Source organism: Meles meles, chromosome 5 (genome assembly GCF_922984935.1).
Source record: "Meles meles chromosome 5, mMelMel3.1 paternal haplotype, whole genome shotgun sequence".
In the NCBI taxonomy this organism is placed as follows: domain Eukaryota; kingdom Metazoa; phylum Chordata; class Mammalia; order Carnivora; family Mustelidae; genus Meles; species Meles meles.
The window spans coordinates 86218852-86243788 of record NC_060070.1 but is presented as its reverse complement, the minus strand read 5'-3'; the positions used below and the strand labels follow the sequence as shown (position 1 = coordinate 86243788).

Here is a 24937-nt window from a genome sequence, read left to right as displayed (position 1 = left end):
TTGGCCCAGTTCAGTCATGTGTCCTCTCCTTTGAGCCTATCAGGACAGCCAGGAGCATGTGGTTCTATGATTGGCTGCTCAGCTTGGGTCACATGCCACACCTATGTGGTAGTGGGGTACAGTGGAGATGGCAACAAAGCTATGGACTCTGGGTGGGGTGGGGCAGAGCTCTGAAGCCAGTGGTCACCCCAGTTTGTGTACTCTTCGGCTGGTGGCTCCAAACTTCTTAATCCACATGTACTAATAAAAGTCACCTGGTGGGCTGTTAGTTTCATTTTCTTGTCTTTTTCTTCAAGGTGTTCAGGTGGTCTTCTAGAGAGTTGGAGTGGATCTGTCCTTTTCTGCAAGCCACTTCATTCACAAATGTACCTCAGCTTCCTTGCCTGCAAAATAGGGCTGATCCAGCATCTGCCCAACTTCCTTACAGGGATGTGTGGGAACCCACAGAGCTAATGGATATGAAAATTGCTTCAGAAAGAACAAAGTGCCATATTTACAAACACAGGATGTATTTATTGATTTATTTATGCTCCTTTGTGTTCCGAAAAAGGATTTGAGGTAGTTTACTAAAATGCACACAATACAGCGGGATAAAAATAGATAAAGTGATAGAGCAAAGGGAAAACAAGGGTAGAAGAATAAAATAAAGCTAGGGAAGATGCTGGTACATGGAAATCCATGCTCCAAATCCCGGAACAAGTTCAGATCTGAGCTTCCTCATGAACAAAAACGTGGGAAGCATGATCAGTTACAAAATGTAGAGCAGCCATTAAGGTAAAAACATAACAGCATACCAGGAAAGTTTTCATCGCTTATCTTGACACTCATATCTGATCAAGATGATATTGTGGATATCAATATACTATGAATATGCATATTCAACAATATTTAGATCTCTGTCCTTCCATTTTCATGCTGTCACTTGACATCTACTTCAGAGTCTCATGTGGAGTCATCATTTATGATTTGATTTCATTTAGCTAAAAACCAGATACCAGTTAAATAGCAAGCAAAAACATGCCTTTCATCTCTTCTGGCTTTCTTTTTCTGGGAAAATGAGATCAGATGCATGGAATGGTACATGAGTTCCCCAGTGAAGTACAGGCCAAAAAAGTTCGAGCATTTTGGCTTTGCTGAAACATATAAAAATCACCAAGACATAAAACTGATCCAAGCAGGCCATAAAGACACTGCTGCCTTTGCCTCAGAACTTGGGCTATAATCTGCTGTCCTGGAAGAAAATTCAAACATAAATCAGCCTCCACTGTATTTTTAACCACCTACGAAATTCTTCATTTCCTGCCTGAAATGCTTCTGACAGTGAATGATTCCATTCTCCCCCACTTCTGCTCTGAGAAGGTGCCGTCGAGGCAGTGGTAGGAAGGGGAAGGCTGGGGTCCAGGTCTGGACCCCTTGGGTCAGGCAAGTCCAGTATGCACAAAGGGGTGGAAAAATCAACTAAGGGTCTCTGTAACAAATAAGCCAGGGTTGTGGCTAGCCTACACAGTGATTTTGTGCAAAGTTGAAAGGGTGACCTTGTAGGCATAGGAAGTCCCTTGGGGTCCCACCTGGGGTGCACTCTTCCCCATCTTCACCTAACCTAATCTCATCTACCCTCCCAGACCCATAATCTCCACAAAGCCCACAGCATTCTCTTTTTTTCTGAGTTTCTAATGCATCAACAGTACGTACCAGACAGCTGGCATTTAATTATATGATGTCTGGTGTTCACTATTTCATGTTGTCAGTCTGTCTCTCTAACTAGATCGAAGCTATCTTGAGGGTAATGATCGGTTTTTATTTGATATGTCTACCTTACAGCCAAGGAGGGTGCCTTATGTCTAGATGCTTTACATATAACAAGGTCATTAAAACAGAATCTTAGGGTGTCTAAGTGGTCTAGTTCCCCCTCCCCATCCCCATGCCCATTTCACAGATGAGGAAATTGAAAACCAAAGAGGAGGCTTTATCTGCCCAAGGTCATGCAGTGAGAACCCGGCCTAGCCAGGAATGAAACTGTTCTCCTGTCTGCCAAGGCAGTGTCCCATTTCCCTTAAACACTTAGCTCTAAAACTCACAGACAGTTCAGAATCACAGCCCACTGGAGAACAAAGACAGACAGACAGCCAGCCCACAGTAATCGATCTGCATGTGGGGAGAGTTTCTAGCACAAAGCCAGGCCAAGCTGCAGTAGGCTCGCCAGACGGCCCCTGTGGTAATCAAAGCTGGTCTTTGTATGTAGCAGGGGGACGAAAGGACCTCAGTGGGTCACCTGGGGCTTTTCAGCCTCCCCAGCACCACAGGATCACGCCATCTGTAATGTCTGGGCACATAAAACCCATGATTGATGGTCTCAGCAGGAAGGACAAGTAGGTAGGTGGAGAGATGTCACAGAGAGACACTTATGTATGTTAGGGGCTGCCTTTTGCAGTGAACCCACTTGATAGCAAGAAACCACTCAAGTATTTGCCCCAAACTCCTAATAACAGGTATTTTACAACAGTGTCAAAGCTGATCAAAACCAATACCAAAATAATAACAAAAAAAAAAATACAAGTGGCAACAGTTGCTAAGCAAACCTTATACCAGAAAGCTGGCAGCAGAAGCATCAGTCCTGCCGAGTCCCCGCTGGTCATTCACAAAGCACAGCACTGGCTGCTTCGTAATGCTCATGATGACCCTACAAGCCTGGTCTCATGAGCTCATTTCGTTTCGCAGGCATGGGAAATTATGGTTCAGGAAACGTAAGTGTCATGTCCCACATCACACCACTGCTAAGTGGCGGAGCTGGGGACGGGAGTCCGGGTCGGTCTCCCTCACTCCCCTTACGCTACAACCCACATGTGCGTTTCTTCCAGCCCCATTTCAAGTTATTTGTCCTCTTATCAGAACCATGGGACAGGGTTTGGGTAGAAAATCCGAGGCTCTTCCAGAAAAAGATAACAGTTTGCCCAATATTTCACAAGGGAATTGGAGCAGGGGGAGAAAAGGGACTGAAGCCCATTTAGATCTCCGTGGCTTTTTCTTGGTGCCAAACAAACGCATGAGAAGCCACTTTCTAAAAGAACACAGTGTTTTCCCCTCTCTTCTCACCTCCCCTGGGCCTGTGCCTGTGATAATTGGGAAGTACAAAGTCTGGTTTTTCTGGGATTGGAACCAATGCTGTGAAGAGTGTTCTGACAATAAATGCTGTTGATTGACAGTTGATGGACAATGTTCTTGAGCAAGTGTTTCGTGTGCCAGGTGTGTTAAGCTGAACTGCTCTAAACAACTACTCAACAGCCTGCTTCCTGTTCAGACAGAATTTACTACATTTTCCCTCTATGGGCCTCAGTCAGGTGGCCAGGTGAGATGCTATCTCAGGTCCCCTCCAGCTCCATTACTCAATGACTCTATCAAGAAGAGAACACAGATCTGAAAACAGTCCTCCTCCATCCCCCAAAACATTGAGTCAGGGTTAATCATTAACACACAGAAACACAAACTCCAGTAGAGAGGTAACTGGTCAGAAAATAAGGCATTTCATTCTGGTATCATATCCTTTGGCCTAATAATTGCACTTATTTGTGAATTTATCTTAAAGAACTATGTACACAAAGATATTTGCTTTGGCATTATTTGGAAGTAATGTCCCATAGAATAATGTCCAATACCAGAATGGTGTGACTCACCCGGCAGTATATACAGCTATCACAAAAGATTATTTGAAAGACACGAGAGAATGTCTATGACTGCCTTTTTTTTAAAAAAGATTTTATTTATTTATTTATTTGACAGAGAAAGAAAGAGCATGCATACATGCAGGGGCAGCAGCAGAGGGAGTGAGAGGAGCAAGCTCCCCATTGAGCAGGGAGCCTGATGCAGGGCTCAATCCCAAGACCCTGGGATCATGATCTGAGTCAAAGGCAGATGCTTAACCAACTGAGCCACCCAGGTGCCCTTATGACTGGCTTTCAAATTGCAGTTCAGTATCCATTAATGGGTCATGAAATAAACTTAATAGGTCTCCTGCCACCAACTCTTTTTAAAAATGAAATAGACTGGAATAGAAAATACAGAGTACATCACAGGTGGTAAAGGTGTTCATCAGGAAACCAGTTTAGGTTATGTGGATAACTGGGCCAAAATACCCATAGTATTTTTGTATCATATGGTCACAATTAAAACATCTCTGAAGGGGGTGTCTGGGTGTCTCAGTCACTTAGAGTCTGTCTCTGGCTCAGATCATGATCTCAGGGTCCTGGGATCGAGCCCCACATCCAGCTCTCAGCTCAGCAGGGAGCTTGCTTCTCCCTATTCCGCTCCTTCAGCTTGTGGTCTCTCTTTCTCCCCTGTCAATTAAAAACAAAACAACAAAAAACCCCAAAAATCTCTAAGGACATAAGTCTACAGTGTACTGTATAATAGGATTACAAGAGTGTAAAACACTCTGAGACCAAGCCTAGAAGGGAATACACAGGAACAAATGTAAGAACTGCATTAAGAGTGGTAGGATAGGGGTGCCTGGGTGGCTCAGTGGGTTAAGCATCTGCCTTCCGCTCAGGTCATGATCTCAGGGTCCTGTGATCAAGCACTGCATCGGTCTCTGCTCAGAAGGGAGCCTGCTTCCCCCTCTCTCTCTGCCTGCCTCCCTGCCTACTTGTGATCTCTCTCTCCGTCAAATAAATAAATAAAATCTTAAAAAAAAAAAAAGAACAGTGGTAGGATAAAGGGTGTTGCTTTTCATTTACAAGTTTTCTGTGATGTTTGTAGGCAGATTTTTTTGTTTTTTGGTTTTTTTTTTAAAGATTTTATTTATTTATTTGACAGACAGAGATCACAAGTAGGCAGAGAGGCAGGCAAGGAGAGAGAGAGGAAAAAGCAGGCTCTCTGCAGAGCAGAGAGCCCAAGCTGGGGCTCGATCCCAGGACCCTGGGATCATGACCGGAGCCGAAGGCAGAGGCTTTAACCCACTGAGCCACCCAGGCGCCCCTTGTTTTTGTTTTTTAATTTTATTTTTAAGCAATGTCTACACCCCAGGTGAGACTTGAACTCACAACCCCAAGATCAAGAGTCAGATGCTCCACCCACTGAGCCAGCCAGGAGCCCCTGCAGGTGGTTCTTAACAATAAAACAATAAAAATGAGTAGAAACACATGACCAGAAAAACAAAACAAAACAAAGGAATACCAACTTGTCATTATGAGAGCCCAGGGGGCCAAAGGGCTCAAGGTGGGGCTTCATGGAGGAGCAGAGCTTCAGAATGAGCCTTGAACATGGGACAGAATTTGAACGGGGTTACGGGGGATGGCCTCTAAATAAGTAGGGTGTTCACTAAAAGGACGAAGGATACAATGGGGTGAAAAATATGCCTCCGTGATGTAAAATGGTTTCATCTAGGAAGGAAAGGAGCACCTCCATCTCTGGAGGATGGGCGACTACTCCTCAGGAGCCAATCTAGCCATCCCCTCCCGGCCCTCACCTGAGGTCTCAAACTACAGGCTGCCCCTCATAAACATGGCCGCTCCAAGTTGGCCACGCCCCCTCAACAGGATCGCGACCACCAGTAGCCCCGCCTCCCGCCGTCTCTGCGGCCAATGAGAGGGAAGTACGGGTGTTGGTGCATGCGTGGTGCCACCAGAGGGCGCGTCCAATAATGACTGGGGGATCGCGGCGAGTAACATGACCAAAAAGAAGCGGGAGAATCTGTGCGTCGCTCTGGAGGTGAGGGGACAAGCGGGGGGGTGGGCCGCGCCGTTAGCTGCCTTCTCCCTGCGGCAGGGTACAGTGGGTCGGCCCCGCTGCAGGTTGGGGGAGTGGCTGAGGGGAGGAAGTGAGGGCGACGCGGATTTGAGAGAGGGACGCGAGGGGCTTGAGAGCATCAGATGAGGTACCCGAAGATGAGGGGCGGGATGGGTGAAATGGAGTTTGGAGAGCCCGAGGGGGCACCGGAGGTGAAGGGACCTTTACAGGGAGGAGACGTGGAGGTGAAGGGGAGGCCCCGAAGAGGACTGGCCCCGGAAATAAGGAGGCCCTGAGGGGAGACGTGTGACTGAAGAGGACGCAAAAGGAACGGGCCCTCGGGGAACGGGGCGCTCCAAAAGAATAGATACCTGTGGATGAGGGTCCCCCCAAAAGTGAGAGAGCCCATACTGTTTAGTGTATTACTAAATGGCTTAAACATCCCCTGAGATGGGAAAATTTTCCCCTGGGGTGCTGAAGCTGGTAGCCTGAAAATTACTTTGGGAATTGTGGGAATTTGTGGAGAATTCTGGAATGATGAAGTTCCCAAAGAGCTTAAAAATAATGTACTGCATATGGAAGGGAAAGAAAATTGAGACATATTGAGCAGCTGTTATGTCCTACTTCATCTGCATTCTCAGTCAGTCCTCACTACAAGCCTGTGAGAGTTTTGTTTTTTAGATTTTATTTATTTATTTGAGAGAGGGAGAAGCAGACCATCCCCCCACAGCGGGGTGCCCGAGGTGGGGCTCAGATCCCAGGACCTTGGGATCATGACCCCAGCCAAATACAGCCGTTTAGCCGACTAAGACACCCAGTCACCCCAAGTCTGTGAGAGTTTTAAACCAATGGGGAAACAGGTTTCAGGCAGAGCCCAGGCCAAAGCAGTGGAGGAGCTGAGACGCAGCACAGGTGATTTGCCCTCTAGGGCATCTTATTTCTTCAGTGTTATATACAGTTCCCTCAGATACTGTCCCAAGAGTTTCCAGAGAAATAAGGGGTAATATTCTTTGGGAGTTTACTGCCAGTTCAGTAGTTCTTAAATTTTAGAATGCATTAAGAATAATTTGCAGAGCTTGTTGAAAATGGAGACTTGAACTGTCTCCCACCCCAAGTAATTCAGTAAGACTTGGGTATACATTTTCAACAAGGAATCTGCATTTTTTAAGTAGGTTCTATGGCCAGCGTGGGGCTTGAACTTAGAAATGTGAGATGGAGAGTCCCGTGCTCGCCGGACTGAGCCAGCTGAGCACTCCCAGGAATCTGCATTTTTAACCAGCTACACGCACCATGTCGATGCAGGAGGTTTTAATACCACGCCTTAAGAAATGTTGTCCTACTTGGTACAAAAAAAAGATTGGTGGAAATATGAACCTCCCTCTAAAAGAGAATATGAGTGGTAAAATGAGGTGCACTGTGTGGTGGGAAAAGCAAAGTCTTTATTAGATTAGGACACAATAATTGCTGAAGTAGAGAAACCCTAAAATTCAGTGGCTTCAGAAAGTTTATTTTTTTCTAGTAGGGTAGAGCAGGGATTGACAGATGTTGCCTATAAATGGCCAGATAGTACATTTCTAGGCTATGTGGGCCATATGGTCTCTGTTGTAACTACAGTTGATCCTAATTATTCACGGATTCTGTATCTGTGAATTTGCCTTCCTGCTAAAATGTATTTGTAACCCCCAGATCAGTACTTGCAGTGCTTTTGCAGTAATTCACAAACAAACCAGTGAAAAATTTGAGTCACCTGAGGCACAGCTAAGGTCAAACAAAGTAACACTCTGCCGTCTTATTTCAGCTTATACTATAAACGGGTGTCCTTTTTATGGTCTATTTAGTGCCATGTTTTTTGTGTTTGTGTGCTTTTTGTTGGTGATTTTGTTGCTTAAAATGGCCCTCAAGTGTAGTGCTGAAGTGCTGTCTCGTTTTCCTAATGTGCAAGAAGGCTATATTTGCCTTACAGAGAAAATATATGTTAGATCGGTTTGTTCAGAGTTGAGTTATAGTGCTTTTGGCTGTGAGTTCACTGTTAATGAATCAGTAATATATATTAAATAAAGTTTCCGAACAGAAAAACACACAAAACACAAGGTTTTGTATTGATCACTTGATAAAACTGTTGTGACCAGAGGCTCATAGGAATCTAACCTCATTCAGTATTTGGTAATTCATTGTTGGCAGCAACTTTATAGAACATAGTAACCATAAATAAGGAGCATCAACTATGCTTAGATAGGCTGTCTTAGCACAATGGCAGCCATAGACAATATGTGAATTAATGGGTGTAGCTGTGTTCCAATAAAACTTTTACAGCGGACTGTATTTGGCCCCCAGGCCGTAGTTTGCCAATCCCTGGCCTAGGGTGGTTCTGCTATACTCCCCTCATCTTGTGACCTGCCATCCCTCAGTGCCTTAATGTCTCCTCATGAATGAAATTAAGTCACATCCCATTGATGTGTCCACTGGCAAGGAAAGAGTGGAAGAAGCATAAGCATCATTGTGTTAAGAGTCATGGGCGCAGGGGCTCCTGGGTTGCTCAGTTGGTTAAGTATCCAACTCGTGATTTCAGCTCAAGTTATAATCTCATGGGTTGTGGAATCGAGCCCTGCCTTGGTCTCCTCCCTCAGTGGAGAATTTCCCTGAGATTCTCTCTCACCCTCTGCCCCTCCTCCCACTCAGATGCTCCCTTGCATGTGAACTCTCTCTCTTCAAATAAATAAATCTTAAAATAATAATAATAATGGGCCCAGAGTGCCCACTTTCCTTTGGCAAAGATGTGAGCTAAGACTCGAGACCTCAACCAATTGCATGGAGCTTCTGGGAAATGCATTCATTGGCTAGGAGGCCACATGCCCAGCTACAGCTTGATGGCTATGGAGGAAGGGCCTAGCATGTTTAGTGGACAGCCTGTAGTCTCTGCTGCAGATTGCAATTTACTTCAAGTGTGTTTTTTTTTAATTCTTTATTTAAATTCAATTTAGTTAACATATATTGTATTATTAGTTTCCGGGGATAGAATTTAGTGATTCATCAGTTGCATGTAACACCCAGTGTCATCATATCACATGCCCTCCTTTAATGCCCATCACCCAGTTACCACATCCCCCTACCCAGCTCCCCTCCAGCAACCCTTAGTTTGTTTCCTATAGTTCAGCGTCTCTTATGGTTTGCCTCCCTATATTTATCTCATTTTTCCTTCCTTTCCCTTATGTTCATCTATTTCTTAAATTCCATATTAGTGAAATCATAGGGTATTTTTCTTCCCCTGATTTATTTCACTTAGAATTATACCCTCCAGTTCTATCCATGTCATTACTGATGGCAAGATTTCATTCTTTTTGATGACTGAATAATATCCCTGTGTGTGTGTGTGTGTGTGTGTGTGTGTGTGTACACATACATACATACATACACACACATCTTTATCCATTCATCTGTTGATAGACATCTGGGCTTTTTCAATATTTTGGCTATTGTGGACATTGCTGCTGTAAACATTGGGGTGCAGGTTCCCATTCAGATCACTACCCTTTGGGTAGTGCATTTGCCGAGTTGTAGGATAATTCTATTTTTAACCTTTGAGGAACCTCCATACTGTTTTCCAGAGTGTCTGTACCAGCTTGTAATCCCGCCAACAGTGTAGGAGGGTTCCCCTTTCTCTGCATCCTTGCCAGCACCTGTTGTTTCCTGAGTTGTTGATTTTAGCCATTCTGACTGGTGTGAGGTGATATCTCATTGTGGTTTTGATTTGTAACCTCAAGTGTGGTTTTGGGGAGACGATATGTCAGAAATACCAGCCAGTGGGTCTCCAACCCCTCTTCCTTTGCCCACTTCCACTGCAGAGGTTAGAAAAGCTCAAGAGATGCTTTCCCAGACTCAAGTATGGTTTTGAGAGGACCATATGTGTGAAATATGTAGCACACGCAGGGCTCAAGGTGGAGATAATCAACAAACAGTGCCCTTACTAGTAACCTTTATAGTTCTTTTGCAGTATTCCATCATGGTTAAGTCCAGCCCCCTTGTTCAGACTTAGTTTCTTTTTCTGTAACATGATGACCTTCAATTTCATTAGGGGTTATAAATTCATTGACTGTGATCCAAATACAGGTCACAGAAGTCTTATTTGGCTGACACAGGTTTCTAAAATGTTTTAAATTTGGTGGGCCTGTGCTCTCCTAGTATGTTCACATTCACCCTTTTTTTTTTAAAGTCCTGTCAGTACCAATGTAGATATTTACATTTGTAACTATCTAGAGTTTGTTTAAACAACAACAACAAAAAAAAACCTCTAAGGTTACTTTTTGCTTTGATATTTTAAGATTCGAGATCTATAACTGTGCACCTTAGGAAAAGCTTGGCATCTGGCTGTCTCCCCACCTGTTCCTCCGTTGCCCCCCAGCAGATCTGAGTATTGAATGTGCACTGATGCTGAGTAGCAGTGGATATTGTCCTCTTAATTAAAAGTCAGGTGCCCAGAGCCAATGAAGTGGTGATTTAATCAAAATGTTTGTTAATCTGACGAGTGCAATAAAACCCCAACATGGGTGATCTCAGCACCTGCAAACAGTCTCCACTTATTTTAATGAAGCAATTACCAAGCAGGTAGCACTCACCCCGAGGGCTGGCTTGGGCCAGCTGTACCAGGCAGTCACCTCCCAGGTCAACCAAGGCACCCCCTAGCAGCCTCCATTCCTACGTCTCCTCTCAAGGTCTTTTTATCCAACTCATTTGCCACCCTGTAAGATCTCAAAGTTGGAAAAGACTGGCTATGAGTTTAGCTTCTGAGAGTTAATTCTGAATAATGAGAGTATTCAGACGAGAAATCACCAGCTTTGCTACTGATTTTAATTTGTGGAAGGAGGGAAAGTTGCATTTCAGTCTAAACTGATAGATTTTGACTGATGTAAATTCCTGTTTCTGTTTTTATAACTCTGATAGTAATGAGCTGTTACTTGGTCATTGTATTTTCTTTCACAGTTAGACCATTCAGCTTGGTGTCTTTAGATGTTTCAACAGCCAGTGTGTCCCCACAGATGTGTGGTGTCTTAGCTGACATCTTAAGGGGATAACTAGGTTAGATCTGGTCCCTAGTACAAAAATCTATCAGTTTGAAACATTTGGCTATAAGGTACAGAAACTTACCTAAGTAAATAGGAATATACTTTCTTCCCCATAACAAATTTGGAGGTAAATGGCTACTGGCATTGGTTCAAAAGCTAGGTCAAGGCTGGTATTTCTACATTCTCTTAGCAGTTTCCTCATATTCTCAAGGTAGCTACCACAGCTCTAGTCATCATATCCAACTTTAAGTTAGGAAGACGGATAAAGGAACTACAACACTGTTCCTTTTTCTTTTTCTTTTTTTTTTTTTTTTAGATTTTATTTACTTGAGAGAGAGAGATCAAGATCACAGGGTCAGAGGGAGAAGCAGACTGGTTGCTGAGCAGAGCCCAATATGGGATTCGATCCCAGGATCCTGAGATCATGACTTGAGCCGAAGGCAGACATTTAACCGACGAACCACCCAGGCACCCAATGTCCCTTTTATCAGCAAGGCATAAGCTGTCCCAGGAGTCTTCCAGCTGATTTCTGGAACATTTCATTGGCCAGAACTGGATCATGACTATCCCTAGCTGCAGTGAGTGTGGGAAAGCATCTCTTTAGCTTTTCTAACCTCTGTAGTGGGCAAAGGAAGAGGGATTAGGAATCAATGTTGTGTTGGCCAACTAATAGTATTTGCTATAGGAGATAAAAGTGAATGGGAGTCATTTAAATTCACAAGAATCCTTACCAGAAAAAGAGGTGATAAATTGAGGGTAGAAAATTACATAGGAAGGATGAGCACAGAAGGAAAGAACCTTGACGTTGTAATTATTTGTTCAGTATAAGCCACTGCTGTAAGCTCTCTGTGGGCATAGAGAGGCAGAAGTACCAAGTTGTTGGTTTGCAAACTGGCCCCCTTCCATGGAGGACAGAGAGACCCAAGAAAGAAGCAGTCCACGCCAGGTTGGTAGGTGGCAGGTTTAATAAGCAAGGGAACTTACTGGTGAGGCTTGTCTTGGGTAGTGAATAAGAGGACTAGATCTCCGCACCCGCCAGCCAAATCTTCAAAGTTTGTCCAGTGGCCTTAACTGGGTTCAGTCACGTATACTGTCCAGATGGTCTTCACAATACATGGTCTCTCAAGGCTATGTCCTTGGAATAGCTCCCACTGTGGGAACAGTGGGCAGAACGTACATTCCAAGGTCAGTGGAGGGATGAGGAGCCTCCAGTTGCCCTGGTCCCGTGCTCAGGTTAACCGGTGGTCACATCCTCTTCGTTACCTCCTCCAGCACCAAGATGAAGACGGTCACAGGCTGTGCACAAGGTTGGGGGGCATCTACCAATTTTCTGAGACAAGGGGCAGAAGCAGCTTATTGGACCATCAATAAATATTTACTGAATTGGCTTGAGTAGCTGGAGGAAGCGCTTGAACCCTCGCCCTTGCCGTCTGGGCCCTCTTGAGTGGTTCACTGGTCAGGGTTAGGAGGCTAGCGTGGGGCAGGCAGTTGGACACCACCTTGCGGGGGAGCCATCCGCCCAGGGGCCCGGAGAAGGGCCACTGACCATTAAATGAGCCTCACCTGCTGCCAGGCGCAAGCGACAGGTTGCCATTGGGCAGGTGATTTCTCTCAACAGCCTGTGTCTGGCTCCATTCCACTTGACAGGGGTCAGGAGACTAAAACCTCATTACCTAACACGGCTGGATGTCAGCATGTGTGGAGTGGCTGTTTGCCAGCATCTTAATTAATGAATTCATAAGGCATGGGGTGGATGCCAGTTCTTGAATAGTGCTTTGAGCCTTTCAGCGATGAAGAAGCTTTTGCTAATTTATCAAAAAATATATATTGGGGGAAAGAGGAGAAAACAAACCCTAAACATTCTGGCCTTAGGGACAGCTGAAGGCTTCAGGCAAGGACTGCCATGGCTCTCCTTGTAGAGCTGCTCAGCACGCAGAAGGTCTCACAAGGTCTCAGAGCTTGCAAGTGTTTTGGCAGAGCCCCTTGTGTGCCTGACCTGGGGCGGTGGAGGAGGGGGCAGTTAGTCTCCAGAGAAATGACAAGCCCTTTGGCTCTCTGCTTTTCCTGAAAATTACTCATTGATTAAAAACTGGGAAGGTTTACAGTCTTCATCTGCTCACCCTGGGAGAGAAACTTCTGATGATTTGGGGAGACATGGATAGAGGTTTTGTCTTCTGTCCCCACAGAGCCCTGAGCCTCCTCCACAGAAAAACATCCCTTCAGCACTGTCAGGGCAAAAGGCCCTTTGGGGTTTGAGGCTGGTCACCTGGGAAATCGAGGCCCATGACCCTCATGTGATTTGGCTGTGTGGCCTGATAGCCTCAGATGGAAAGCCCCAGCACTCTTGCCACAGATATCTGGGCAGGTGTTCTGGCCTCTTTACCCATTATAATAAATGTCCTGGGGCCTCCCTGACATGTGAAAATGAGTGGATTTCCAGAAATCCAGTTCCTAGGCTGCTGGGGCTGGAGATAAAACAGCTGGCACCATTCTCAGGGCTGTGAATTGGCATGTGAAAAGAGAGGCCTTGCTACCCACTAGGGAAAGAAGGGCTTATCAAGCCTACCCTAGCTCACCTTTCTCCTTCTCAAAACCGGGTCTGTTTTTTGTGTGAATTTTGGAGGGTGCTGTGGCAGTTTAGGCAATCTGTGGTAGGGGGAGAGGGGCAGGGATCTTCGAGAAGCCGGAAGTTGGAGAGTGGGTAATTGCCTTCAACATGAGGATATGCATCCAAGCAGATTTCAGTCAGGTTCTTGCCTCACAGAGAGTATCTGTTACGTGGACAGAGACCAGGCAAAGCCCTTGTACAAGATTATTCAGAGTAGAGAATCTATTGAAAGCAGATCAACAAGCTTAGATTGGCTTCAACTGGGATGTGGAATGACTTTGTTCCACAGAACCCTTCTTTGTCATGAATGTTTTCATGAGGGATTTTGGAGAAAGAGCTTGAAGTGTTGGAAAGAACATAAGCTCTGAAGCAGAAAAACCTCAGATTCAGACCCTCAGTTCTGCCACTTCCCAATTACATGACCTTGATTAAAATCTCTACACTGGGAGTTTATTCCTCTCTAAAACAGAAACAGCCCCTTCCTTGCAGAGTTGCTGTAGACATTGGTAGCCTACATGAGCTGCACAAACTGCCTAGCCTGGAGTACAAGGACTGGGGGTTATTCCTAGGAGCTGAGAGGCTTAGGTAGGTCGGTATGTTGGGTGGCAGCTAACAGCACAGACTTGGACTGCCCAGCGCCCACCATGTGCGCCCTGTTACCCTGGACAAATGACTTCCATCTCCATAGTCCAAGCTTCCTCATCTGCAAAAGGTGAATACAGGAGTTCCCCCTTACCCATGGTTTTACCTTCTGAGGTTTCAGGTACCCACGGTCAACTCAGCCTGGAAGCAGATGATCCCCCTTCTGACATATTGCCACAATGCCTACATCATTCACCTCATATCACCTTATCATGTAGGCATTTTTTCATCTCCCATCAGCACAGGAAGGGTGAATATAGTACTGTAAGATATTTTGAGAGAGAAACTACATTCACATAACTTTTATATATCCCCTTTTGTCATAATCGTTTTATTTTTTAATTTTTAAAAAATTTTCCTTATTTATTTCACAGAGAGAGAGACAGTGAGAGAGCGAACACAAGCAGGGGGAGTGGGAGAGGGAGAAGCAGGCTTCCCACTGAGCAGGGAGCCCAATGCAGGGCCCGAGCCCAGGACCCTGAGATCATGACCTGAGCTGAAGCCAGATGCCCAACAACTGAGCCACCCAGGCGCCCCCATAATTGTTTTATTATTAGCTATTGTTGTTAACCTCTTATTGTATCTAATACGTGAATAAAACTTTAACATAGGTATGTACGTATAGGAAAAAACATAAATACACACACACACAAACAACCATATATATACACCATAATAGACCATATATATACTATATACTTTATTTATTTATTTATTTATTTATTTCAGTACTGTCTGTGGTTTCAGGCATCCATTGGGGTCTTGTTCCCAGCAGATGGGGGGACCACTGACTGATGCTACTACTACCCCCTCACAGGGTTATTGTGAGCATTCTGTGCATGAGGTGCTGAGAACTGTGCCTGGCATATAGCACATGCTATGGAAGTGTTGGCTGCTGCTGGTAGTGTGATTTAATTTTGGGTGGATTTCGGCTTCTGTAAGTTGCTTTGACTTGTGCTATGCCATCTACATATCCCCACAGCATTCTCTTCATTAGCAAGTACCTGGCCAGGGAGCTGTAGGATATAATCCCATGACCACTGCCTGACTCCTGAGGTTAACCTGTTCCAGAAACTTCTGGCAGTCAGTGGCCAGAAGCTGAGAGCAAGTCTGGGAAAACCAGAAATAACTTCCTAAACCAGAAAGCAGAGTGGCCTGCGTAATCCAGAGCTCTAAGTCCTGAGGGTGCTTTCTGCCCTTTCCTGAAGAAAGCCTCACCCTAGACAGTGTCTTGGGGTGGGTGGGGAGTTGTCTCCCAGGCTGGTGAGAGGCTCTTGGGAGCACCATTCAGGTACCCTCACTAGGAGCACCTACAACAGGGGAGTGGCAGCCTGTGGCTTATGCCTGTTAGCAGGATATGAGCTGTGCACGAGGGCCCGGCAGCTGCCGGACCTGGAGTGGCCCCCCTACACCCCAAGGGGACCTGATCTGACCAGTGTGCTGGGCAGTTATCCGTGCATGAGCTGGCATTAGGGTTCTCTGTCTCCAAAGAGGCCTCACTTGGGGTTTCAATTCCAGGAGGCTCCACACTCCTGAAAAGATGCCTCACGGGGATTTCAGACGAATTTTACAGTTTCTCTTAACACAGTGGTTTTATGGCGTTATAGGACCCCAGGGAGACGTCCCTAAAGCTCTGAGAATAAGGTGTTATTCCCCAAGTCAGGTGGCAGAGGGGATTTTGCTTAGCTGGCTCAGGGCTCGTGACTGGCAGGTACAGCACATGGAGCACACAGCACTCAGAGCCACATCTGAAGGGCACAGGGGGAAGGCTGCAGGAAGTTTCTGCCCCTGGTGACTGGAAGTGAAAAAGCCCTCACTTCCCTTGGCACCTGCCAACAGGATCAGCGGCCCCATTTGGCTGGGGTGGGGCCTCTGCTGACCTTGACTGCCTGCCCCGCTGACCTCAGATCTTCACATTCTTTTTTTTTTTTTTTTAAGATTTTATTTATTTATTTGACAGAGAGAGATCACAAGTAGATAGAGAGGCAGGCAGCGAGAGAGAGAGAGAAGCAGGCTCCCTGCTGAGCAGAGAGCCCAATGCGGGACTCGATCCCAGGACCCTGAGATCATGACCTGAGCCGAAGGCAGCAGCTTAACCCACTGAGCCACCCAGGCGCCCCAGATCTTCACATTCTTATGTAGGAAATGCACCCCCCCAACACCACCCAGGCTCCAGACTCTGATTCCCCAGTCCGTGCTTGGGTCAGAAAGGCAGTGGCTCTCGGTCTGCCTGCAGTAGAATCACTCGTGGGCCTTTCCTGATCAAGTGCAGACTTCCTGGATCCCCATTCCAGGGCCTCCTCTGGGACCTTCAGCTCCCTCCCACTCCCTGCCATATATACTTTTTCCCTTCCACTCTGCATCTTCCTTTCTGTGCTCAGACCAGCAGTCCCCATGGTCTGGTCTTGGGGTGAATCAACTGTCCTACCAGGACACCCTGCACATTTACCACCTACCTCTCAGTCCCCTGAACCCTGTGCATGTGCATGAGTTTTCACAACTACCAACTCCCCAGCTCTGTGTGTAATGCCAGAAGGCAGAGTTTGCTAAGCTCCCACCACCACCTTTCAGACTTGTGTCCCTTTGTAGCTGTGCTTCACCCGCTCATCATCATCTCAGAGAGACACAGTGTTCTTTGTCCCTGTATAAAAATGAGACACTTGGTCTTCTGAATAGTATGTGTGTGTGTGTGTAATGTAATTTTATTACTAATTTAATAATTATATATAATATAATGTAATTTTACATTGAGGGTATCCATTCTCACTCCCACACTGTGCCTGAATGAGTGCCTCCTCCCAGTCCCCACCTCAGCCGTTACCAGTTTGCCTATGACAGTCAGTCACAGCCAGCCTTGCTGCCCCCGTAGCTCCAGGAAAGTCTCAGTACCTGAGCCACTTTTGGGCCGGCCACACACTTTCTGCCAGTTGACCCTGTATTCATCCTGCTGGGCAGGAGTTCTGGGAGCCTCTGTGGCCTCAAGTGTAACTTCTTCCTGCTAGATTTGGTCCGATCTCTTTGATGGGGCCTCTTTCTGCCGTAGTCCTGGGGGTTCACATTTCTGCTCCCTGTAGAGCCATGGTGTGGGTAAACATGGTCTCCGTCTGCCAGGCCCTGCCTGCCATTTCACATCTCCTCAGATGCCTATTCATGCCCAGACTGCACCTGAGTCTTTCTGCCCTTAGACGCTGCTCTGGGCCTCATCGTCGGGTGCCACCAAGCCCATCCTCAGCAAGTTGGTGCTGGCTGAAGAGCCCAGCCTGGTTTTAGCCCCAGGCAGGGACATGAGGTTCCCAGCATGCTGTGTTCCGAGCCAGCTGGATGGGCTATCCTTTAGAGGCGGTGCTGTTCTGATAGGCTACCCTGCAGGCCCCCTCTCCCCTCACCCCATTGCTGAACCCCTCTGGAGACTCAGAGGAGAGCCATATCCCAGCTAGATGGCCTCCCCTTGCCACTGGTGCCAGCCAGTGATGAGTGGAGATTCCTTTCCATCACACACCCACACTTCTGTCTCCTCTTACTTTGTCACATTAACTCACTTTTCTTTCTGTTCCCCAAAGATCCAGTGAAAGCCATTCTCGGCTAATAATGACAGCACACACTTATTTAACTCTTACTGTTCTAAGCACCTTACGTGTATTGGCTCATAGCAGCCTCACAAAACCTTTTTGAAATATGAACCATTAACTTCGTTTTACACATGAATAAAATGAGGCACAGAATTAAGGAAGTCCTTTCGAGGACAAGTGAGCAGCAAGCTGAGGCACCCGATTACAGCCCACCCTCCTCACTACAGTACTTCTCAGGACCTGCAGTTTCAGGCTTCTGCGCATTTGGGCTCCCAACTGCTTGTCCAGCTTTGACCCTGTGTTTTTAAAATCTTTCTGACATTTGTCTTCTTATTCTAGCCCTAACTCCGTGGCCTCTCTCCTGTGCTGGCTATATTGTCCTCTGTTGCCTTTAGCCTGGCAGCAGAGAGAAAGCTACCCAAGGACTCCAGATTTGCACTGGGGAATCTGCAAAGTGCATAATTCACATAAATGCCATCAAGAATTGACTGAAAACCCAAGGAGTGGCTTCCTTTAAGGCCCACTTCCTGGGTCCTCTCTCCCATTTCTGGCCCATTTGAGTCAGCCCCACTCTGTAGGCACCACTCCTGACCCCAGGCACAACTAAAAGGTGCATCCTGACCTTCCCTCCCTACCTTCTTGTAGCTGGATCACTCTTAAGTCTTTGCACCCATTATTATAGCTGCTTGAGAGCCAGCTTCTGCTTCAGTCAATGCTGCAGGGTGTTTGACTGCCGGCGGGGTCACCTTCTGAGGACGGGTTTGTGGCCTGCTGAAGAGCTTCCTGACAGTCTCAGCCTCCCCTCACTCAGCCCACATCAAGCAGCTGGGGGGGGGGGGGGACTTGCTATTTAGAAGGGAATCAGAGAGAGCTGTCAGCAGGACATAAATATTCATAGAGGGAGGTTAGAACTTGAGTCCCTAAAACCTTGATTTGTGTTCGTCCGTTTAAGCCTCATTAAAAAGTGGTAAATGAAAGTGGGGATATTCAGTGGAACTGCAGATAAATTGGGCTTGTTCAGATAAAGGCCTCCGACTGCCAGCTCCACAGGCCCTGCCCAAAGCACGATGGCAGATTGGCTTGGCCACTTGTGGTTTGCCAACCTCAATTTAAAGATTTTGCTTAGCATGAGTTCCCAGCCTTGTTCTGGGCCAATTACCACTTGTTTGGGCACCTGGTAGCCTTCCAAAGGTGTTTAGGGACGGAAATCCCCCAAGCTGCTTCTCCCCAGAATGACATGCGAACTAGGACTTGGCCGAAGGGGCAGCAGGAAGAAATCTAACCTAGGCTAAAGATTTGCGCTGGGTTATCCACAAAGTACATAATCTGTGTGCAAGTATAGTTGCTTTTCCTAGCTTCTTCAGGCTTCTGTGGGCACTAAGGGAGGGTTTCAGGCTCGAGTTGCTACATGAGGTCTAGATCTGTCCCTAGCTCCTTGGCCCATCCATGTCCAACTCGAGTCATTCCTCCAAGGCTACAAACACAAAGACTGAAGTAGGCCAGGCCTTTGTGGTGACCACAAAGGAGAAACTGGTGGCCACCATTCTAGGATAGGAGCTACAAAATCAGGCATCCCTAGGAGCCAGGCAGTCATATACACAAGTGGAATGGGCTGCACTGGGCAACACTCGATCCCTGGGCTACAAGATTACACCATAGGCCCTAGGGGTTCCCAGAGTCTGGTCAGGTGAGGTTGGATGCTCATAGCTGGGATGACCTAATGTGCTGTCAGCCTTATGAAAGAAGGCCTAATTCATTTGCCAAGGGAAGGACATGGCAAGGGCAGCAGAGAAGGCCTTGTGGAGGAGGTAGCGCTTGAAGAATTAAGCTTTGGGATCTAGTGTGGAATTTGGTGTCCTGACTGTGGTTTCTATACCATGGGATGGCAGAGTCCCCAGGGGCTGGATTGAGGGTCCTGCTATGGCGAGTGGGTCACGTGGTGGCCCAAAGCACCTGCTCTTCTCATCCAGCCCCAGTGACCATCACATTAGGCTGTTACTGTTCCCTGAATCTGGCTGCCCGGTGCTTATTTCCCTGCGGTACAGGTTCCTGGATGGCCTTTGGCCTCCCGAGGTCCAGGCCGCAGCTCTTTGCTGTTCCCCAGACAATCCTACATTTGGTGCCAATTAGCAGAAAAATGATACAGTTAACCAAGCAGTCAACTCAGGGCTCTTCAGTTGCTCCCTCCCACAGGGCCAAGCTTCTGGAGCTGGAGTTGGCAGCCAGCTGAGGCTGTAGGGAAGGGACTAGATGGTGTGTCATTTGGGGCAGGCCTTGGGACAAGGCAAAGTGGCTGACCCAGAAGTGGCTGGGTAGGTGCTGGCCAGGGAGAGGGGCAGAAGGTTTCAAGCGCATCTCTTCTGACACGGGCCCTGAAACACCCACTTGAAACATGGATCCATACGTGTAATCGTTGATTACCGTCTCCACAGGGGCCTTTCTGGAAGGGACTGGCTAAAGAACTGGCTGAGACCAGTAAGGACAGGGGGAACTCCAGTCTGTCTCACAAAAGTCATTCTCTTTGGGGATCCCAGTCTCCCATTTGTGAAATAGAGATCATATTTGCTGTCCCTCCCAGGATGTGGTGAGAGTGAGTGAAGTCAGATGGAAAATTGAGCATCCTGGGCACCCAAGGCACTATTCTGTCAGCTGCCTTAAGGGACACAAGGCCCTCTGAACCTTTCCACCCACTGAAACCTGGGCTCCCGCCATCAGGGCAGAGGTACTGGAACTCGACCTAGGCCGAGAGAGGTGGCCAGAAAGACAGACACCTGGAGACAGACAGACACAGATGAACTTCCAAAGCTACATATATCATACCAAGAACTAGGCTTGGACGATCCAGTCCAGTATTTTACAAAATATTTTCCCACAACTCACATTATTTGCCCAAGAACATGGCTTTGAAACTATAATCAAAACAAATGGGAAAACTTATACCTTTGGCAGCCAGCCTTTGAGGAGCTTAGCTGTTTTGCCCTACAAGCTACAGCTGTCTTGATAATGTTCTTGCACAAGAACCAAGTCAGAAAGAAACAAGTTTTTGAGCTGTGTGGTTGTTGTTGTTTTTACACTCAGTGGATTTTATTGATTCTCATGGGAAAATACATATTCTTAACAACTTACGGCCACCTTAAGTGTGTCAGTGCAAAAAACACCTCTGCTTTTTATCCCCTAGATGTCTAATCCCCCCATCCCTCATGTGTGTGGAGCTCTGGGGGAAGGCAGCACCTCACTGCATTCTAGGCTAGGCCTGTGTCCCAGGTGCCTGCTGCATTTCCCAGCCCTGGTGGCTCCTGTGGTCTGCACAGCCAGGCTGTGTGCTGGGGAGACAGAGCTGACTAAGGGACTGGTCCTGTCTGCCCCCAACCCAGGCTTGGTCCAGAGGGGCGGGACCACTGTGAGAACCGCACCCCACCCAGAGCTGCTTCCGGTGGGGCCCCACTGTGTGGAAGCAGGGGACAGCAAAACAGGCTGAGGGGCCAGGGTCAGGGGACGCAGGGCACTGTCCAAGAAGACTCCTAGAGGTTCCTTCCTCCCCATCCTAAGATCCTAACTGTTTTGAAAGTTTTAAGGCTCTCGCACCCATCTCTAGTTGTTGGGTGTGCTGTGTGTTTCAGATCGATGGGCTGGAGGAGAAGCTGTCACAGTGTCGGAGAGACCTGGAGGCTGTGAACTCCAGGCTCTGTGGGGTGGAGCTGAGCCCAGAGGCCAGGTAACACATCTGCCCTGGACTCCCGCCTTCCCCCACGCCCTCATATTTATCCCTAGGTTCTGGCCCTGAGCTTCCATTCACCCTGCTCCTTGCCACTAGAGATCTGGGCCCCTGTTCACCTGGTCCATCCTGCCCCCGTGTGTCAGCTGCCCCTCAGATGGGAAGAAAAGGGCTTGAGCCATAAAACTCCTCCTTTCCTCACAGGAAGTCTCTGGAGAAGGAGAAAAACAGCCTGATGAACAAAGCCTCCAACTACGGTAAAAAAGTTCCCTTCCTTTACCAGCTTCATCCTCCAGTCCCAGGGTCAGGAGGGGACAGATAGCCCAGGGAGCCCATCAGGTCATGGCGATCAAGAGGGTTCTTTGGGAGGGAGCGCACCCTCTCCCACAACACCCGTGACCCACCCCCACCCTTCCCCTCTGCCCCCCAGCTCCCCACCCCTCTGCCAAGGCTTTTGGAATCCTCTGTAAGCCTGGCAGCCTGGAAGGAAAAGCAGGTTTGTTCCTTTGTTTCAGGGGAGATAGAGAAGCCTATGGGTCTGTTCTTCCTCTGTGCGATGAAGGGGAATGGTAGTAGTCAGGTCCAGAGGAGACTCTCACATCCACCCAGACTGCGTGAGATCAGTAACACCCCCCCCCCCCCCCGCCGCCGCCCCCGCCCCCAGTCCTGCCCCACCACCCCCCTCATCCCAGGAAAACCCTAGAGGTGATAGAAGGGCTTACTGTGGGTGGAGCAATGCTGCCACCTTCTGGGGGCTGGGGGCAGAGTCAGGTAGAGCGAGGAAGGTGCAGGGCTGGAGCGTGACTACTGCCCGCCCCAACCCCGTCCTGGCCCCAACCCAACCCCATCCAGCCTGAGAGGAAGATGGTCTTGCAGAGGTTCCTCAGACCTCTTGGATTGGTTCTCCCCTTGAGAGACCAGACTTGCCAAGAATCAGCCCCAGAACAGTCCTGATGACAGGGACTCTCCCCAGAGGGACCAGTTTGAATCAACATTGTAAGCATAGCACATGTGTGTGCACACACACCCCCTACCTGGGCCCAAGTCTCAGTCTGGCCTGCCTAGAGTTGATTTCCAGGTACCTACCCACTCTTTCACACACGTAGGGGAGGGATACCCATTCTGCCTCCAGCCTAGCAATTTTTACAATCGCAGCCTCAGCCCTCAATTTACCTGAGAGGTAGCACGGTACTGCCCACCTGCATGTCACACAGGGAGATGAATGGATGCCCTTTACTCTAGGACTGGCTTCCTCTAGACGCGAGCCCAACCACCTTGTGGGCACACTCTGCCTTCTCCTAGCATCCCTGGTTCCTGCTTAGCTGGGCATGCAGCGGGGGCAGGACAGGAAGCACTGATGGTGTGGCCCCCACCCTGTATCTACTCCAGTGTCAGGCCCAAAAAGTCCCAGCCACCCTGAGCTTCTGGTTGGCCAGATGAGACCCCCTACAAGGAGGAGCACCACAAAGCACTCCACGCCCATGCCCAGCCTGCAGTGACAGGCCGAAGCACTCACCTGGTGATGCCATGTCAGCACCTAGCTTGGCTATCAGGTGTGGCCTTTTTGATGACCTTACACACTCCATCCTCCACTTCCACTGCATTTGAAGAATGGTTGAGCAGCACTGGGTGCTGGGATGCCTTTGGGCCAGGATCTGCAGCCAAAGGTGGTGAGAATCTGGGCAGATCAAGGAGGACAGTCATTTTTGTGGATAAACAAGTAGAGAAGCTGGGCGGGAACACCTCTGCTCTCAACAGTGTGTACACGCATTTGCCAGAGAGCAGAGGCAGAGGCAGGTAGCAGATGGGCCCAGACTATCTGTTCACCACCCTGTTTTCTCCCAGAGAAGGAGCTGAAGTTGCTTCGACAGGAGAACCGGAAAAACATGCTGCTCTCTGTGGCCATCTTCCTCCTCCTGACACTCATCTACACCTACTGGACCATGTGAGCCAGAGATTTCACCACAGTCAGCACAAGTTTCACCTTGGCCCCCTGGTCACTACTAGCCAGGCCCTTCAAGCCTCAAGACAACCAAGGCACAGAATTTCTCCCCAACCCAGACTCTGGAGCAGGGCTTCCTGTCGGTCCTGCTGTGGGGCCTGGGTCTCCAGAAGGACTGTGTGCTGGTTCCTCCCTCAGCCCAAGGGAAAGGCAATAAAAGAACAGCCAGGCTTCTCCCGTCTGCTGAGTAAATGTCACAGTCCGACTGCAGCTGGAGGGCAGTGGGGGTGGCACTCGGGAATCAAGGAAGAAAAGATGTTCAAGAGAAAGTGTTTAGCTTAGAACTCAGGAGTGGGGGGAAGGGGCATTGCAAAGGTGAGTCCCCAGCTTAAGTGGGGAGTAAGACCATGGAAAGCATTTGTAAAGCCAAAACTATTCTGGGAGCCATTTCCAGGGCTTATGCATGGCACCACCTGTCTACTGCCCCCACCAAACATGTTGTCTTGCCCTCTGGTCTGCCACTGCCTGTATTTATGGCAGAAAAAATGCAGCCTGTGCACAGGGGGTGACTGGGGACTTGAAATGGTCAGATGGAGGTCCCACAGGGGTACGGAGTTAATCCATCTTCAAGAGGCAAGCAGGGCTGGTGAGGCCTGGCAGAGGGAATGGGCAGCAAGAGCCATGATAATGACCGGACAGTCTTATGGTGACAGTGGCCAGTAAATCAGGCAAGGCTCACTGGGAGAAGCAGTCTTGGCAGGGCTGATTGGAGCGGGAGCCAGGAACAGCAAACACATACCCTGCCTCCCCAACTCTACCCCCAGCACACCGGGACCAAGAGGGTCAGGTGTGGGAGGCTGGAGCAAGGCAGAGCACAGTAGGGCTGGGCATGGAGACTACACCAATTAAGAAAGTGAAATGAGGAAAGGAGTTGCCCTGGGAGCTAAGGCTGTGAGACATCAAGGAAGGACCCTCAGGGCCAGGGTGAAGGAAGGAGCCAAGCAGAGGCAAGCTGTGGGAGGCCAGCACCAAAGCTGTGGAGCTGGCGGAGAAGCTCTAGCCCTGAGCTGAGAGGGAGGTGCCATCAGCACCTGCATGCCTAACCCCAAGCGCAGCCCCTCACACTCAGACTCGCACTCAGTCATGCAGACTCAGAATGGAGGGGAGGCTGGCTAGGGGTCAGCGAAATCCTCTCTCCTTCCCTTTTCCTCCGGTCTAGTGACACTAATTGGTCTGACGCCTCTGTTATTTTAGTCACACAGACTGATCCTGGATTGTCACAGTGCCACCATGGAGTGAGCCGTGTGATTTATGTGCGGGGGGGAAGGTGACTCCCTGCCCCACTGGGCTGTAGGTTCATTCATTCTCCAGTCGCTGCTTCCAACAGGAGCTGCATAATTTCTGGACTCTTCTGGGGCCCTCTCCAGAAGCAAGCAGCAGGGCCTGCAGGGCCCAGGAACTTGCACAGGCTCTGAGTAAACCAACCTACTTTTCCCCTCTTCTTAAGCAGAACTTCCCCCCCTTCTCCAGCCTAAGCAGTTTCATCCAAGCCAATCCCAGACCACACAGCACCAAGGACAAACAGCAATAGCCCCAGCACAGAGCCACACAGGAATTAAAAATATGTTTATCTTTAATGATCCAAGATTCTGCAAGACACACTGATATACCCAGAACTGG

The 24937-nt window shown here is 48.3% G+C and overlaps 1 protein-coding gene across 2 annotated transcripts; it reads left to right on the top strand.

The window, feature by feature from the left end:
• Nucleotides 1–5628: 5628 nt before the first annotated feature.
• Nucleotides 5629–23715, top strand: CCDC167 (coiled-coil domain containing 167). Of its 2 annotated transcripts, none has more exons than XM_046005117.1 (4): nucleotides 5629–5703; nucleotides 21221–21315; nucleotides 21520–21572; nucleotides 23166–23715. In XM_046005117.1, the coding sequence occupies exons 1-4, from the start codon at nucleotides 5662–5664 to the stop codon at nucleotides 23597–23599; spliced, it is 624 nt and encodes a 207-aa protein (XP_045861073.1). In that variant the 5' UTR covers nucleotides 5629–5661; the 3' UTR covers nucleotides 23600–23715. The 2 variants fall into 2 exon arrangements, with proteins under 2 accessions (XP_045861073.1, XP_045861074.1); XM_046005118.1 differs by having other exon boundaries at nucleotides 23161–23475.
• The last annotated feature ends 1222 nt before the right edge of the window (nucleotides 23716–24937 follow it).